The sequence below is a fragment of the Pteronotus mesoamericanus genome, unplaced genomic scaffold (genome assembly GCF_021234165.1).
Source record: "Pteronotus mesoamericanus isolate MK-2021 breed Mesoamerican mustached bat unplaced genomic scaffold, CSHL_Meso_final contig_64, whole genome shotgun sequence".
In the NCBI taxonomy this organism is placed as follows: domain Eukaryota; kingdom Metazoa; phylum Chordata; class Mammalia; order Chiroptera; family Mormoopidae; genus Pteronotus; species Pteronotus mesoamericanus.
The window spans coordinates 6,031,106-6,046,726 of NW_026555224.1; the positions used below are offsets into that span (position 1 = coordinate 6,031,106).

The 15,621-nt window shown below is 37.4% G+C and overlaps 1 protein-coding gene and 1 pseudogene across 1 annotated transcript in view; one reads left to right on the plus strand and one right to left on the minus strand.

Annotated features, from left to right (window-relative positions):
- The window catches only part of LOC129076788 (tRNA-uridine aminocarboxypropyltransferase 2-like), a gene marked incomplete at its 3' end in the record, with an annotated part of 105,806 nt that overhangs the window by 36,022 nt on the left and 54,163 nt on the right, over positions 1-15,621 (plus strand). The window contains exons 2-4 of the mRNA XM_054580940.1: positions 700-790; positions 11,908-12,002; positions 14,161-14,353. Of these exons, the coding sequence (XP_054436915.1) occupies positions 700-790; positions 11,908-12,002; positions 14,161-14,353 (379 nt within the window). The remainder of the gene's footprint in view (positions 1-699; positions 791-11,907; positions 12,003-14,160; positions 14,354-15,621) is intronic.
- Positions 9,891-10,789, minus strand: LOC129076760 (60S ribosomal protein L5-like; annotated as a pseudogene).

A 15,621-nucleotide genomic window follows, 5' to 3' on the forward strand; every position in this document is an offset into this window, starting at 1 on the left:
AGAATCCCACCTGGGGCAGGGCTATTGGGTCCTTTGATGCTGGTGCCACTCAAGGTGAGTGGTCTCTGACAGAGCAAGATGGCTGCTGCCACATGGGGGATGAGTCAGCACTGAGATCCCACCGGATACTCTCTCTGTTCTCTCCCCAAAGCCTCTTTCCCAGTCTCTACTCAGGCGTCTCTAACCCACTCTGTCCTCGCCTTTGCTGGAGACCATTGTAAGTGGCTGAAATTGAAACTTTATGCATTGGCCCTTTAAACTGTTCTTTGCATCTCCAGCTGCCTGTCTCTGGCAGAGAGCAACCCTGCTTCCCCTTGCAGCTGGCTGTTTTCTGTGTACCTTTTGAGCTCTTTTGCTGTGGGATAGAGATCCCCACCTTTGGTTTAGACCCCGCTCTTCTCAGGAGGATCTAACTGGCCATTTCAATTTCCTTCTGGTGCTGCTGCCCAAGGTTGCCCTGTACGCCTTTCAATTCTGTACCACACTCCTTACCAGTTAGATTGTGCTAAAGGTGATTCTTCTGTCTCTGAGGTTACAAGGTTCCTGTCTCACTACTGTTCAGTTGTTTTTTTCCAGTTGATTTCTCCCCATTCTAGTTGTAATTCCAGGTTGGTCCTGGGAGGAGGTCAGTGTGACTTTCACTCACTCCTCCGCCATCTTGATTCTCCTGTTTTGTTTTTTTTTCTTTTTGCCCTTTAGCCGGCCTCAGAGAGTGTGTTTGTGTCCATTTCTACCAGTGCATCCTCTGAACATCTCTACCTACTTATACATAATTCAGCATCCGGCAGAGGTGAGTAAGATTTTGTAAAATATACAAGTTGAAATAAAATATTAGTGCACAGGAGGAAACACACAGATGAACATACTCATTCCTTCCAGTGCTTTAGCATTTCTGGAAGTAAATTGATGATAAATGCTTTTTATTTGAGAAAAAATTTCTTCTCTTCATTTTGTTTAGTTCTTTTTTTGGAGTTGTGATCTGTCCTTTCATTTGAGCCATGTTTCTTTGTCTCTTCATTTTGGCAGCCTCACTGTATTTGTTTCTATGTATTAGATAGAGCTTGTTTTGACTCTGTGTCTTGGTAGTGGGGCCTAGTGTAGTCGGTGTCCTGTAGGGTGGTCCAGTGGCACAGCTTCCCTTATCACCCAAGTTGAGTACATGAGGTGTGCCCTCTGTGTGGTCTGAGAATTGTGGTTGTGCCTTGTAGTTGTGCCCTGGTTGCTGTTGGCAGATCAGTGGGAGAGATTTACCCAGGCCAGTCAGTAGCAAGAAGTGGCTGTGACCACTGACCACCAACCTCTGTCCTCCGTGGAGGACCAGCAGTGCAGTGGCAAGGTGGTGGTGCCCCAGTGTGGTCCTTAGCTGTCCACTGGGTGCGCAGGTGCTGGGATTTCCCAGGTGGTGCACACCAAGGTCAGTCCCCAACCGTGTTTTGCATGACGTACTCTGCCTGAGCTATAAAGCAATCTGAGATGGTTGCTACTTGTGCTGGGCTTGTAGATTTCCAGGCCTTAGCCAAACTGTCAATCTAGGCTGGCTGCTGCCAGTGCAGCACCTGGGCCACTTCGCAAGAGGTATTGGAGGCTCACTGAGGTTGGTTGGTTTGAGAAGATTCAGGAAGTGGTGAATCATGAGCCCAGAGCAGCCATTCATATGTAAAAGTTTCTGTTTACAGCTTGGGTGGGTCTATAGGTTTGGTGGGAGGGAGTCTCAGGGGATCTCCAGGACAGGGCAAAGAGTGTCACCAAGGTGATGGAGTCTCAGATATGGCACCCACCTGCTAGCTTTGTGGCTCTGTGGGGGATGATTCAGAAAAGGGACAGTGGTCTTTCAGTCTGGGAGAGAGCTGTCCCGCCACTCTCCCAGACTGAAAATGTTGTCTTGATGCCAGATACTTCACTTCCTCTCTGTATGCCACTGGTCCCTTTCAAGCTGCTACCCAGGTGCTGGAGCTCAGAGGGAGTAAGTCTGAGAAGGTAAGTGTGTGCGTGGCTTCTTTAAGAGGAACTGCTTGTCACTCAAACAGTTTCTTCCACGAATTGAGTCCCCACTGGTATTTGCAGCCAGAAATTATGGGGACTTATTTTCCTGTCACTGGAACCCTGAGCTGGGCAGCCTAGTATGGGGCTGGGACCCCTTGCTCTCAAGATCTCCCTCCTGGATTTTTATCCACCACACATGGATATGAGACCAGCTCGTTCTGTATCTCCTATCAGTCTGGATGGATGTGGTTTCTTTAATTCTGTAATTGTCACACTCGCATTCAACTCTATTTCTGATGGTTTTAAGTGATGGTTTTTCTATAATTTAATTGTAATTTTGATGTGGTTGTACAAGGAGGCGAGCTGTGTTTACCTATGCTGCCACCCTGACTGGAAGTCTGTTTTTATTTCTTAATAATTTTTATTTTCAATTAGAGTTAACATACAATATTATATTAGTTTCATGTGTATAATATAGTGATTAGACATTTATTTAACTTAATGAAATGATCACCTTGATATATCTAGTGCCTGTCTGATGCCGTAATTATTACAATATTATTGGCCATATTCCCTATTATGTACATAACATCCCCATGAGTATTTTGTAACTGCCAATTTGTACTTCTTAATCCCTTTCCCTTTTTCACCTGTCTCCTCAATCTCCCTCTATCTGGCAACCATCAAAATGTCCTCTCTGTCTATGAGTTTGTTTTTGTTTCGTTTGTTTGTGTATTTTGGTTTTTAGGCTCCGCATATAAGTGAAATCATATGGTGTTTGTTTTTTTCTGTCTGACTTATTTCACTCAGTACAATACCCTCAAGGCCCATCCATGTTGTTGGAGATGGCAAGGTGTCATTTGTTTTTTATGGCTGAGTCATGTTCCATTCATTACGTATGTGTGACCACTTCTTCTATATCCATTTATATACTGATGGACACTTACATTGCTTCCATATCTTGGCTATTATAAATAACGTTGCAATGAACATATGATTGTATATGTCTTTTCAATGTATTGTTTTTGGTTTTTTTGGATGAATACCTAGAAGTGGAATTGCTGGGTCCTTCTTTGTATCTTATTATATAGCCTTTGTTTAAAAGTCTGTTTTGTCTGGTACAAGTAGTGCTATCCCAGAATTGTTTGTTTGTTTCCATTTTCATGAAATATCTTTTTATCATCACTTCACTTTCAGTCTGGGCGTGTCTTTTGATTTGAAGTGAGTTTCTTGAAGGCACCACGTATAAAGACTTGTTTTCTTATAAATTCAGCTACCTTATGTCTTTTGAATAGAGAATTGATTTACATTTAAAGTAATTGTTGATAAATATATACTTATTGCCATTTTATTATTAATACTTTAAATCTTTTTTTCCTTCTCAAGGATGTCTCTTTAACATTTCTTATAATACTGGTTTGGTGGTGATGAACTCCTTTTAGCTTTTTCTTGCCTGGGAAGCTCTTTATCTGTCCTTTGATTCTAAATGATAGCTTTGCTGGGTAGAGTAGTCTTGGTTGTAAGTCTGTGCTTTTTATCACTTTGAATATTTCATGCCAGTCCCTTCTATCTTGCAAAGTTTCTGTTGAGAAATCATTTGACAGTCTTATGGGAGCTCCTTTATAAGTAACTATCTGCTTCTCTCTTTCTGTTTTAACCTTTGGCATTTTAATTATGATGTGTCTTGGTGTGGACCTCTTTGGAATCATCTTGTTTGGGATTCTTTGTGCTTCCTGAACTTGTATGTCTATTTCCTTCACCAGGTTAGGAAAGTTTTCCATCAGTGACTCTCTAAATATTTTTTCAGTTTTTTGCTCTTTCTCTTCTCCTGGTTACCTTTATCATGTGAATGTTTGTATTCCTGATGTTGTCCCAGAGCCCACTTAAACTGTCCTCATTGTTTTTGGATCCTTTTATTTAAAAAAAAAATCTTCTGATTAGGTGTTTTCTGCTTTCTTATTTCCAAATTGCTGATTTGATTATTTGTTTCCTCTACCTACTATTGATTTCCTGTAATTCTCTATTTCAGTTATTGTATTCTTCATTTCTGATTGGTTTTTGTTAAACAGAATTTTTATGAATTTATTTGAGGCAAACTGATGACAATTGCTGGGAATCAAAACCTCGACAGAAAATGCTCTGGAAAGTGGCAGTTTTGCACCTTTTTTTATACATTATTATCAAAGGAGGAGGCATAAAGGGGTTACATGAAATCCCTTGGTGATAGATTAGGGAGGTGGAAAAAGCAAAGCAGGGAAACCTCTGGGATCGGATAAAAAGTGAAATGATAGGCACATACTTCCTTATGTAAGTGGGTACAGGATAGTTAACAGTCCACAATTAACATGATATCAGGGAATATTCTAGCTTAGGACATGACTACCCACTATGAACTGATTTTAGTTAAAAAGTTTTGATTTTAGACCACTTTGTGTGGTTTCTTTAGATCTCTGATTTGTAAGTCTGCCACATAAACCTCCCCTGAGCTTGTCAGGTTTAGTATGTGACTACATTTTGTCTACATGTACCCTTTTTTGGTCATAAGTTAACCCAAAAGGATGCATTTTATGACCAACCTGTTAGTTGGATAACGAGGTCCGATGATACTGGTAAGGCTCATTCCTAGGAAGTCTCAGTGTCATCATTTAGATTGCTGAATGATGGACCATTGGCGATGGGGCAAGGCTGTAACCATGGATGGAAGTCCAGGCTGAGTTTTTTCTCCAAAGTGAAAGGTAGGTAAATGGGAAGCAGTTGGGGCTTACGGGTCTTTAAAAAAAAAAAAACACTCTGGATCATTTCTACCCTCTGAACTATTATGATCCAAATTTTGTTGCCTGTCTCGCTTTTCTATATTTTGCATTTAATATAACATTCATTTATAGTTTGAGAGTACACCATACACCTTTTCAGTTTTCATAATCAGACCATGAGGTGGGTTCTATTTCCATTCTTATGTTTCCTGTCTTTTTGTTGAAGTTCTCACTGAGATGATTGAGCATTCTTATGACTAGTTTTTAAAACTCTGTATCTGGTAGATTCCTTGTCTCCATTTTCTTTAGTTCTTTTTTCTAGAGTTTTGTTTTGTTCTTTCACTTAGGACATGTCTCTCATTTTGGCAGCCTCCCTGTGTTTCTTTCTAGGTATTATCTAGAGCTGCTACATCTCTCAATCTTGGTAGAGTGGTGTTATGTAGTAGGTGCTCCTTGGGGCCCAGTGGCACAGTTTTCCTGCTTGCCTGAGCTGGGTGCTCTAGGTTTGCCCCTTTTGTGTGTTGTGTGTACACTGGTTTTGTATTGAGACTTAATTGCTGTTGCCATGCTAATGGGAGAGATTGATCTTCAGGCTGATTGGTTGTGAGGACTGGCCATGACTACAGTGGAAGAGTTTTTCTGTAGGGGCTGACCCTATGGAGCAGGATTTACTTTAGCCAGGCTCTGGTGCCTGTTGAGTATACCTTTTGAGCATGTCATTTGTGGTGTGGTGATAGTGAATGGTGCTCTTGATGGGAGAGACCTGGTTCTTCTTGCTGATGCATGTAAAGAATTACATACCAGCAAATCATCCTTCAGAAGAAAACAAGTCCAGAGCTTGGCTAGGCAGGCCTCTCGTGGTTCTCAGCACCATCAGCTGTGTTGCTGCAATTTCCAGTTCTTAATCCAAACCTACATGGCACCTTCTCATAGACCACTAGCAAGAGTCCTTTCTCCCCTTTCCTTTCCCCATGGTCTTTGCATTGTTCTCCCATGGTATGGGGCGAACCGTCTTCGAGTTCTCTTGCCCGTGTACTGTAACCGTAACCAGGGGAGCTGCCTTGCATGGCTACTACATTTTGTTTCCTGCTTCCTAAGCTGTATGGTCAAAAGCCTCTAGCATGGCTACTGTGCCTGGGTCCAAAACCATGCACAAATCCTCCCCGGAAACCCCATCTCTGACTCCTTTGGCGGGCACTGCAACCAGGGGAGCTGCTTGCCCAATTACATCCTGGGTAAAACTTATGCAAACCTTCCTGATTAGCCTTAATGATGTGCAAAATAACCATCTTTGCATATAAGGAATGAAGCTATTCTGTTATTGACATGCAAAGTAACTCTCAATGGCCCTGTTCCATGTCTCTTGTCCCCCGTGGCAGCCTGCCTGGCGGTGTAATGGGGCACAGCCAGGGCCTTCCCACCAAAGGGTATTTGTAATGGGGTCCAGAGATTGGAGTGTCCAAGAAAAATATATTCTCCCCACCTCAGGGCAGGCTGCCATGGGGGTGGGAGCCTTGAGCAGGGCCATTGAGAGTCATTTTGCATGTCAATAACAGGATAGCTTCATTCCTCATACACAAAGAGGGTTATTTTGCATATCACCAAAGCTAATCCGAAGGTTTCAAAGACTTAATACAGAATGTAACTGGGAGAGAGAAAGAGGAGAGACAGGGGCCTGGAGGAGCGACAAAGGGACACAGACTCTGGGGAACAGTGTGAAGACCATGTGGGAAGAAAGAGGGGAGAAAGGACTCTTGCTAGTGGGCCATGAGAAGGTGCCACATGGTTATGGATTAAGAGCTGGAGATCACGGCGATGCAGTGGATGGTGCTGAGACCCGAGAGAGGCCTGCCTAGCCGAACCCCGGACTGCTGTTCTTTTTCTTCTGAAGGACGGTACCCTGACTGGCGTGACTGACCTGACTGGCCTGACTGGCCTGACTGGGCAAAGGGAGGGAAGGCAGGGTGCTGTGTGTGCTGGTGATTGTTTTGAAGGGATTTTGAGGTTTAAGGGTGACATTTAGCCATTAATCAAACCTGTGCAACTTTTTAATAAATAGTTCCTTTCCTTTTCACCAAACTCTGCCATTGAGAGCCATAATTCCAAGGGTGGCGGGGAAAGGACCCACAACCGAGGGACCCCAGGGAAGGAGGGTGTCATTTTTTCGTTAATAGCATCTGGGCATCCCCGCCACGGGTCCTTTTGTTTGGTAACACTAGGGCCCTTTAATAGGAACATCTGGGACTGCAGCAGCCCTCCATCTTACTCAGCCACAATCTGTTGGTTTTCACAGCCAGAAGTTATGGGGACTTCTCTTCCCAGCATTGGAACCCTGAGCTGGGGCTTGGACTGATACGGGGCTGAGACCCCTCACTCCTCAGTGGGGGGACCTCTGCAGCTGATTTTTAACCACCACACATGAGTACGGGACCAGTTCTGTCAGTCTCAACATGGCTTTTTTAGTATAATTGGACTTCTGTTGAGCTAGATGTCCGGCAGTTCTTGATGATGGTTGTGTTGTAGTTTAGTTGTAATTTTGATGTGGTTGTGAGAGGAGGCGAGGGCAGCTTTTACGTACTCCTCCCTCTGCATTTTAGTGTTACAAAATGAATGTATAAATAAATTTTTTGTTTTTTAATGAATAGAACAAATATGTATATTTTACAGTATATATGTTATATATAAAGAATTTTTAATTAATACTGTCCTATATTAGCAAGTGTATGTGTATATATGTGTTTGTAACTCTTAATTAACTGCAGTAATGAAGAGGGGAGGGAAGGAGGTCATAGACAGCCAAAAATTATATTAAAACAAAAAACTAGTCATTGCATGGTACCAAATGGGTTCAGAGTAAACTATTTTAGCATTTAGGAGCTCAGGACATCAGACTGAACCAGGCTTTTGAAGGACTAATTTTTCTTTTAAACCTCCCTGAGGAAATTTTTTATCATTGTTTTTAGGGAAAGAGGAAAGGAGAGAGAAAAGCATCCATGTGAGAGAGAACCATCGATCAGTTGCTTCCTATACATACCTGGACCGGGGATTGTATGGTCCAGACTCGGGGGTCACACATGCCTGCACCCAGACTGGGGATTGAACCAGCAACCTATGTATGTGCCTGACTGAGAATTAAACCTGCAATCTTTCGATTATCAGAAAGTGCTCCAACCATCTGAGCCACACCTGCCAGGGCAGAGGACTAATTTAAAAAAAAATCTGAAGTCTATTCCACTTGGAGAGTTTAACAAAGATGTAAAAGATATTGATCCATCTTTTTCCTTTTCCAAATTATGAAACACTCTTTAATTGCAAAATGTTAAATATTCCATTCACTGGGCAGCATGTTTTTCAGTGTTAACAACAACATATTTTGGTCAGAATTGTGACAGTTTGGTCAATAGCATTATTTTGTTGCATTTAAATTTACAACACTATACAGGTCAAATTTACAAAAAATGATAGCTTACTGGCTGTTACAGTGTTTGGTAAAGCTTAACTTTAGATGGTGAATGCTATTACAGTTTTGCAGTATACATAGTATGGTGTCTTTTTATTATTATGTAGTTCCAGACCTAAGATGGCTTTTAAAACGTAAGTGTTTTCATTCATTTGTGGCAGCTCTAATGTTTTCAATTCCATCCTTCCTCCTTCCCTTCCTCTCTCCCTTTTCTCCCCTTCTCCCTTCTTTCCTTCATTAATTCTCAGGTTAGGTAATTGGTCCATAATTGTGTGCTCCAAATGTATTTTCTCCATATATAAGTACATCTGTATGGTTTTCCTTATCACCCAAGGACTTTTACAATCTTAATCTATTTCAGTAACAATGGTCTGCCTTGTGCCTAATCTCAGCACACTATTTTCAGTAAAAAAATATACCAGTTTGATGACTCCCTCTAAAAGGTGAAAACCATTTGGATAAGCTCCAGAAGGTGACTTTGGGAAAAGGAGACTTAGTGGCATGGGTGATATGGAGGTGATATGATGGAGCATTTCAAAGAGTAAAATATACATACTCAGTATATATATTGGTCTTTTGTGAACAATGTATATGGAGCCATAATGATGTAAATACTGTTTATTGATTTAATTAAAAATATCAGAAGACGTGAGCATAAGAAGTCATGTCAGAAAGCTGAATCCTCATTTATTGTATTGGTATTATGAGAGGCCGTAGTTAAAAAGAACAGTAGTTAAGAGTAAGGGCGCAGGAGCCAGATTGCTTGAATTTAAGTCCTTAATGACTCTATAAACTCTGTAACCCTGGGCAAGTTAATTAACCTCTATTTCTTTAGTTTTGTCATTAGTAAAATGGACATGTTAAGAGATACACTTCTTTACTGGTTTATTGTGAACAGTAAATTATATATAGACATACATATATACACACACATATAAAATGCACTTTGAATTATATACATTAGAGCTAGCTGTTATGATAATAAATGATAGTTTGTAGATAATTGATAAATTAAAAATTTATAAAGCAAGAAATAGCAAAACACACATATTATTTAGAAATATGGAGATAACCACCAGAAGAAATAACTAAAAGAGTTAAAAGTGGTTGCCTTGGAAAGTGGTATGGGGAGTGTATCAAGGAACATTATAAATTTTTTGGCACTATTTAACTTGACATATGTAGATGTGTTAATTTGATAAAAGTTTGGAGAGTGATTTAAGTATGTGTCAAAGTCTTCTAGTGGTGGTCTGTAGGGAAGAAAACAGTATGAGACACTGTAAAATATTCTCAAATGCTCCATCTCACCTATCTTCTCCCAGTTTCATTTATATATTAGCTGCTCCAAATTGTTGTTTTCGTGCTTCCTTAAAACTCCAGCATGCTACATGTTCTTTTTATTTTAACCCCAGCAAATTCTTACTCTCCTATTTTCTTTTCCAACTTTTTATTAGGTAGATGAATTTACTCTCAGCATCTTTAAATTTATTTTTTACATGTTATTTTAACACTCCAGGAATCTAGGAGCAAAAGAAATACACACAAAAATGTCCCTAAAAGGTACATATTTGTGTATGTATATGTGTGTTTGTGGTTGAATACTTTTTTTTTAGTTTTGTTTTTTGCTGCTTAGTCAGTTAATTTATTATTGTCTTTATCTGAAAAATCTTTGTAGAAAATTGTGGTTTGGTTTATTAGCTCTCAGCAGCCTGTTCCTGAGCTCCAAGAAGTTTACCTTTTCTGAGCTATCTGATCTTTCTTCTGGGCAAGAGACATTTTGAGATGGTTCTGTCTCTTATTTTTAACTTCTTTCTTAGACTTCTTCTCATAGACTGGATTCTCTTGTATAGCAGAATGAGCTTTTTTATACATCTCCTCCATTATGTCTGAAGTTACATTGTTCTTTATGTACTGAGAGAATTGTTTCTTACAAGCATTTTCATCTTCTTCCATTAAGTAATGCATAGAATTTTCAATATTTTGACTCATAGTGTACTTCCAATGTATTTCTGCATTGAATTTCTTGTTTTCTGAATCATAACCAGGGAATCATTTGGTACTGTGAAGGACAGACAAGTCTCCATCGATAGCCCATTCAGGGACCCCCAAAACTTTATTTCCAGCCCTAGTTCTGGCAAGCTGTACACCCAAATAGCAGGTGCAGGCAATGTGGAAACACCATCAGTGCTTTCCACATTGTATTCATCTCAGTCACCTCCACTTGGGCTTCATAGATCCTGTCCATGCCCAAGCTATTGAGGAGCCTGCAGACCTGCAGCAGGCCAGTACAATGTGTGGGAACATTATTTGTCTGGCCATTCTTCATACCATACTTTGGGAATTCATGAGTGTAATCTTCACAAACTATCATATCTCCTACTATATTGGGCATAAGAAAACTGACAAATGATGTCTCTGATTACAACATGAACTATCATCCTGTATTTGTGTGTGTTGTACTTACTTTTATCCCAATTATCAAGAGTTTCTAGGCATAAAAATCAGTTTTCCTCTCTTATTATCTTGTAAATTTTACTTGGTGCTTCTTGAAGTAGGCCTTATTTTTGACAACTTTAACAAACTACATCCTGTGGAAGAGACCTGCATCCAGGACCTACCATAGACCTGCAGGCCCAGCACAGCTCCAGTGGGGGAAGGAGGATGTGATATATAATACGTTTTCTTTCTGTTATAAACAAATAATTTAATTATAAATTTATTTATTTTAAACTATTTTAGCAAACTCATATGTAACATTACTGTTCTGTGTATTAATTTGCTAAGTAAGTGATACTCCTAAACTAAAGGAAGTAACATTTGCCATTCCTTGGAAATCTTTTGTAAGAAAGATTTGTCTCTTTTCTCTCATTTATTTATTTATATCAGTCAGGACTTTATATTTATTCTATACCTTGGGTTATAATTTAAATACAGTACTACTTACTTTGTTGCTCAGGTTGTTCCAATGTGGCCATTGGGAGCTCTTTAAGATTGGCTTCTGTGTGCCATTGTGTTTTTGCCCCACTGTATTTTTGAACACTTCCTTGTTTTCTGGGCATAAAGATCTAGGCAGTTATCTTCAAGTTGATATATATAGTAGAAAATGTAATTACTATTAGAATAAAGTTTTGCAGAATAAATGGTTCACTTTAGTTAAGCACAAATTTACATTTCCATTATTTTAACTATGATTTAATATTATCTTGTTTTGATCAGTCAACTTCTAAACATATCCAAGTGGAATAAAAATGTACATTAGTAGTATATTTACTACTGGTATATCAGAGAAACTGTAGTTGTTGTTGTTTTTTTTGTTTTTGTTTTTGTTTTTTTTTTTCAGATTTTATTTATTTATTTTTAGAGAGAGGTGAAGGGAGGGAGAAAGGGAGAGAAACACTGATGTGAGAGAGAAACATCAATCTGTTGCCTTTTGGATGCACCCTGACTGTGACTAAGCCCACAACCCAGACATGTGCCCTGACCTGGAATTGAACCAACAGCTTTTTGTTTTGTGGGATGACACCCAACCAAGTAAGCCACACTGGTCAGGATGAACCTATAGGTTTTAATTTTTTTTTTAATGAAACTGTGGTCTGTGAAAGATTTGTGAAAATTCTGTATAATGTTATGAATCAAATGTTTATCATAAAAGTTTTTAAAGTATGTTTTTCTGAACAAAAATCTACATTTTAATTGATTTTTTAATTAAAGGAAAGCAAAGTGTTGCGGACAGTTCCTTTACTAGAAGCATGCCTCCCGCAGGACAAGTGTAAAGTCAAGATTGGTCGTCGCTTCAGTGAAGAAAGGTAATTTAAAATACTTTTTTCCACTTAGATCTTTAAAAATGATTTTTAAAAACCTATCCTTTAGACCTAGAACATGCCACATTGGAAGTTGTCAAAAAATTTATGTTCTGCCTTTCCTCTCAAAGTAATACAACACAAAGCAAAACATAAAAAACATCTTCCCAAAACAGACCAAAGTGGAATAAACAAAGGAATGTTGGCAGTATCTGAATTTCATACTAGTATATGTTGAGCCTAAAAGACATGTATATTTCCTGTTTATTTCATTTTTGTTCAAGATGGTAGGGTACTTTATTAGTTTTAGTTTAGTTTCTTTTTTTATGTTATATATGATATACATTTATGTAAGTAAACAGATATCTACTTCTAGTCCATTAAAGCTTTTGTAAGATACAGTGACTAGTACTATATTAGGTATTCTAATTATAGGCACATCATATATATATTTTTAAGGATAAAACACCTTCTGTCATATTTAAAATATTCCTTTTGATGAAGCCCAATATTTTTATATGCCCCAGCCATTAAGAGATATCTTCACTGACAGATCTATAGTGTTCTTGGATCTTATTTAATATTCTATTACATAACCCATTATCATAAATATATACAAGTATGTATATATTTAAATTTTTTCTACAAGTGTTTTTATACCTTTGAATCATCTTTGTTGCTTTTTGTTCATTCATAAAGCCTTTACAAATTACTTTGATCCTGTCAACATAATTAAATATATTTTTAGATGCAAAATTTAATTTCTCTTGAAAATATGGAGATTCGTTTTTTCAGTTCACTTAAGAAAATGCGAAGTAAGACTTGTACTAGCAGGAAGCCTAGGAAATTGACTGAGTTTTTTCCTTGCTGTGTTATTTCAGTTTCTTTTATAATTTAGCTTTATGTTTTGAAAATAACAACATGTTATAACTTTAATCATTTTCTTTTGTTCTCCGAAATTGTTGATTAGGTACACTTTTCTTAAACAGAATTTTCTGTTGTAGATTTTGCACTGCCTTGCCCACAGATGCTGCTATTGGGAATTTTGCTATTTTATTGAGAATATAAATGAGATTCAGAGCTTATCACATGGGGAGCAGCCACATCATTTACACTGTGACCCTTCTTTCACATAGAGACTCCTTATAATGATAGTTTCTCTATAACTCTTGGGTGGGATAGGTGGGACAAGTTTCCACATAATCTGCCAACTTGGTTCTAGGTTATTTTATTGCAAAAGTGATGAGCGTCTATGGTGGAAAACTGGAAACTATTTGGCTACCTAACCCCTCCATGAATGTGCTTGGGGATGAGAAGTTTGACACTTCCAAATAACTCATCCTATTTTGAGTCCATTATATTAACTAGTTCAATTTTTTCCCATGGTCCCTGATATAGTGCTTACTTAGTAAATTATTATGCACTGATGGATTTTTAAACTAAAGCTCATTAAGATTATTGACTTAATATAATTGGCTTAAATTATAATTTAAGCTTTTCTTAGGATATATGATATAACCATAGGGGAATGATTATGAGACATATTACTTTTGGTATTCTTTATAAGTGGAAATTAAAAATACTTTCAATTTTTTGCTTCTATTATGTAAAAAAAAAAATTGGGTTTTACATATCAACCCCATTTCCAGTGACTTTCTAAATTCATTTTTTAGTTGTAGAAATTGTTTTGTAGATTCTCTAGGTCTTTCTGTGTAAGTAGCATTATCATATGCAAATAGGGTCATTTTTACTTCTTTCAGAGATCTTTATGACTTTCATTATTTTTTTTTTCTTACCTTATTACAATAATGGAGACTCAATCTAATGTATATTAGGAGTGGTGAAAGACATCTTTACCTTGATCCCAGCTCTCAAAGAGCATTGTTAAATATGATATTGGCATGAGAATTTTGTAGATGCCTTTTACTGGTTTGAAGAAGATGCTGTTTATTGTCTTTAATTGATTTTTTAACTTGTCTCCTTTCCCCTCAAGCTTATTTTGTTTCCTGTGGACAGAGGCTATATCATTTATTATTACATTTCCAGTCCCCAAATTCTTTGATATGCATTTTTTATCTGCATTTTTGAATTAAGTTTAATGAGAATAGTAAAACATTTGTTAACCTACAAGATAATAAAGATTTCTTTTAAAAAAATATTTTAGAGATCCTGAACTTGCAACGGTTTGTCGGAAGTCTGGTACATTAATATTATATCCAGGGGCTGAAGCTGCTAATTTGGAAGACTTTATATTAGAGTCTCCTATTTATCCTTCTACAATCATCATCATTGATGGTACATGGACCCAGGCTAAGGACATTTTCTATAAGAACTCCTTGTTCCGACTGCCCAAACAGGTAAACTAGTAGTATTTCTTAAAATTAACTAATTTATTTCAAACTATTTTATTTATTTATTTATTTATTTATTTGTACGTCATGTTTATTCTATTACAGTTGTCTCAATTTTTACCCCTTTACTGCCCTCCATCCATCCCATCCCCAACCCCCGCTTCACACTCAATTCCCACTCCGTTGTCCATGTCCATGGGACATTCATACATGTTCTTTGTCTAGTCCCTTCTCCTTCTTTCCATCATTCTCCTCCTTCCCCATACCCTCTGATCACTTTCAGTCTGCTCCATGTTTCCATGCCTGTGGTTTATTTCGTTCATTTGCTTATTTTGTTGAATAGAGTCCACTTATAGGTGAAATCATGTGGTATTTGTCTTTTATCAACTAGCTTATTTCACTTAGTTTAATTACCTCCAGTTCCATCCATGTTGTCACAAAAGGTAGGAATTCCATCTCTCTCTTTCTTAAATGCAGATTGATTTTATTTATTTTTTAAATGTCAAAGTTAATTATAAAATATTTAAAAAATTTAAAACCATTATAAAGTCTCAGCAATTAAACCAACATGACAGCACAGAAATAATCAAGTAGATCAATGAAATATAATGAGCATTCTTGAGACAAACGTATATATCTAACAATATAATATATGATTAAGTTGATATTTCAAATCAATGGGTAAAATAAGGCTTATTCAACAAATAAGGTGTACGGACCTCTATTACTTGAAATAAAACAAATATAGAGCCCTGTTTCACACATTATACCAGAAATATTCAGGTGAGTTAAAAGTCTATATGTAGAATCTAAGGAGTTTTAGAAGAAAATAGAACTAATATTTTTCATGACCTGAAGTAAAATATTCAAGCCCAGAAGTTATAAATATTGACAATATGACTATATTAAACATTTAACTATATAGTAATATATGTTTAAAAAAGTTAAAGGACAAGGAATAGAATAGAAAAGTATTTGCAACACATCTAAAACATGGGTAATAGGTTTTTTTGTTATTTTTTTAAGGGAAAAAAGTTGTACAAATCTTTACAATAAATGGATAAAGAAAACCAAAAAGTCATTTAAAGCTTTTTTTTAAATAATAGAAATAGGCAAGAAATATACTAAAAGAGGTTTAGTTTCAACAAATAGTAAAGGAACAATTAAAATAACATAAGCGTCACAATCAGATTAATATGTACTGAAAAATATTGGTAATATCAAGTATTGGCAACTCTGAAAGAGAAAAAGTCACACAGGTCCAGGAAGCACAG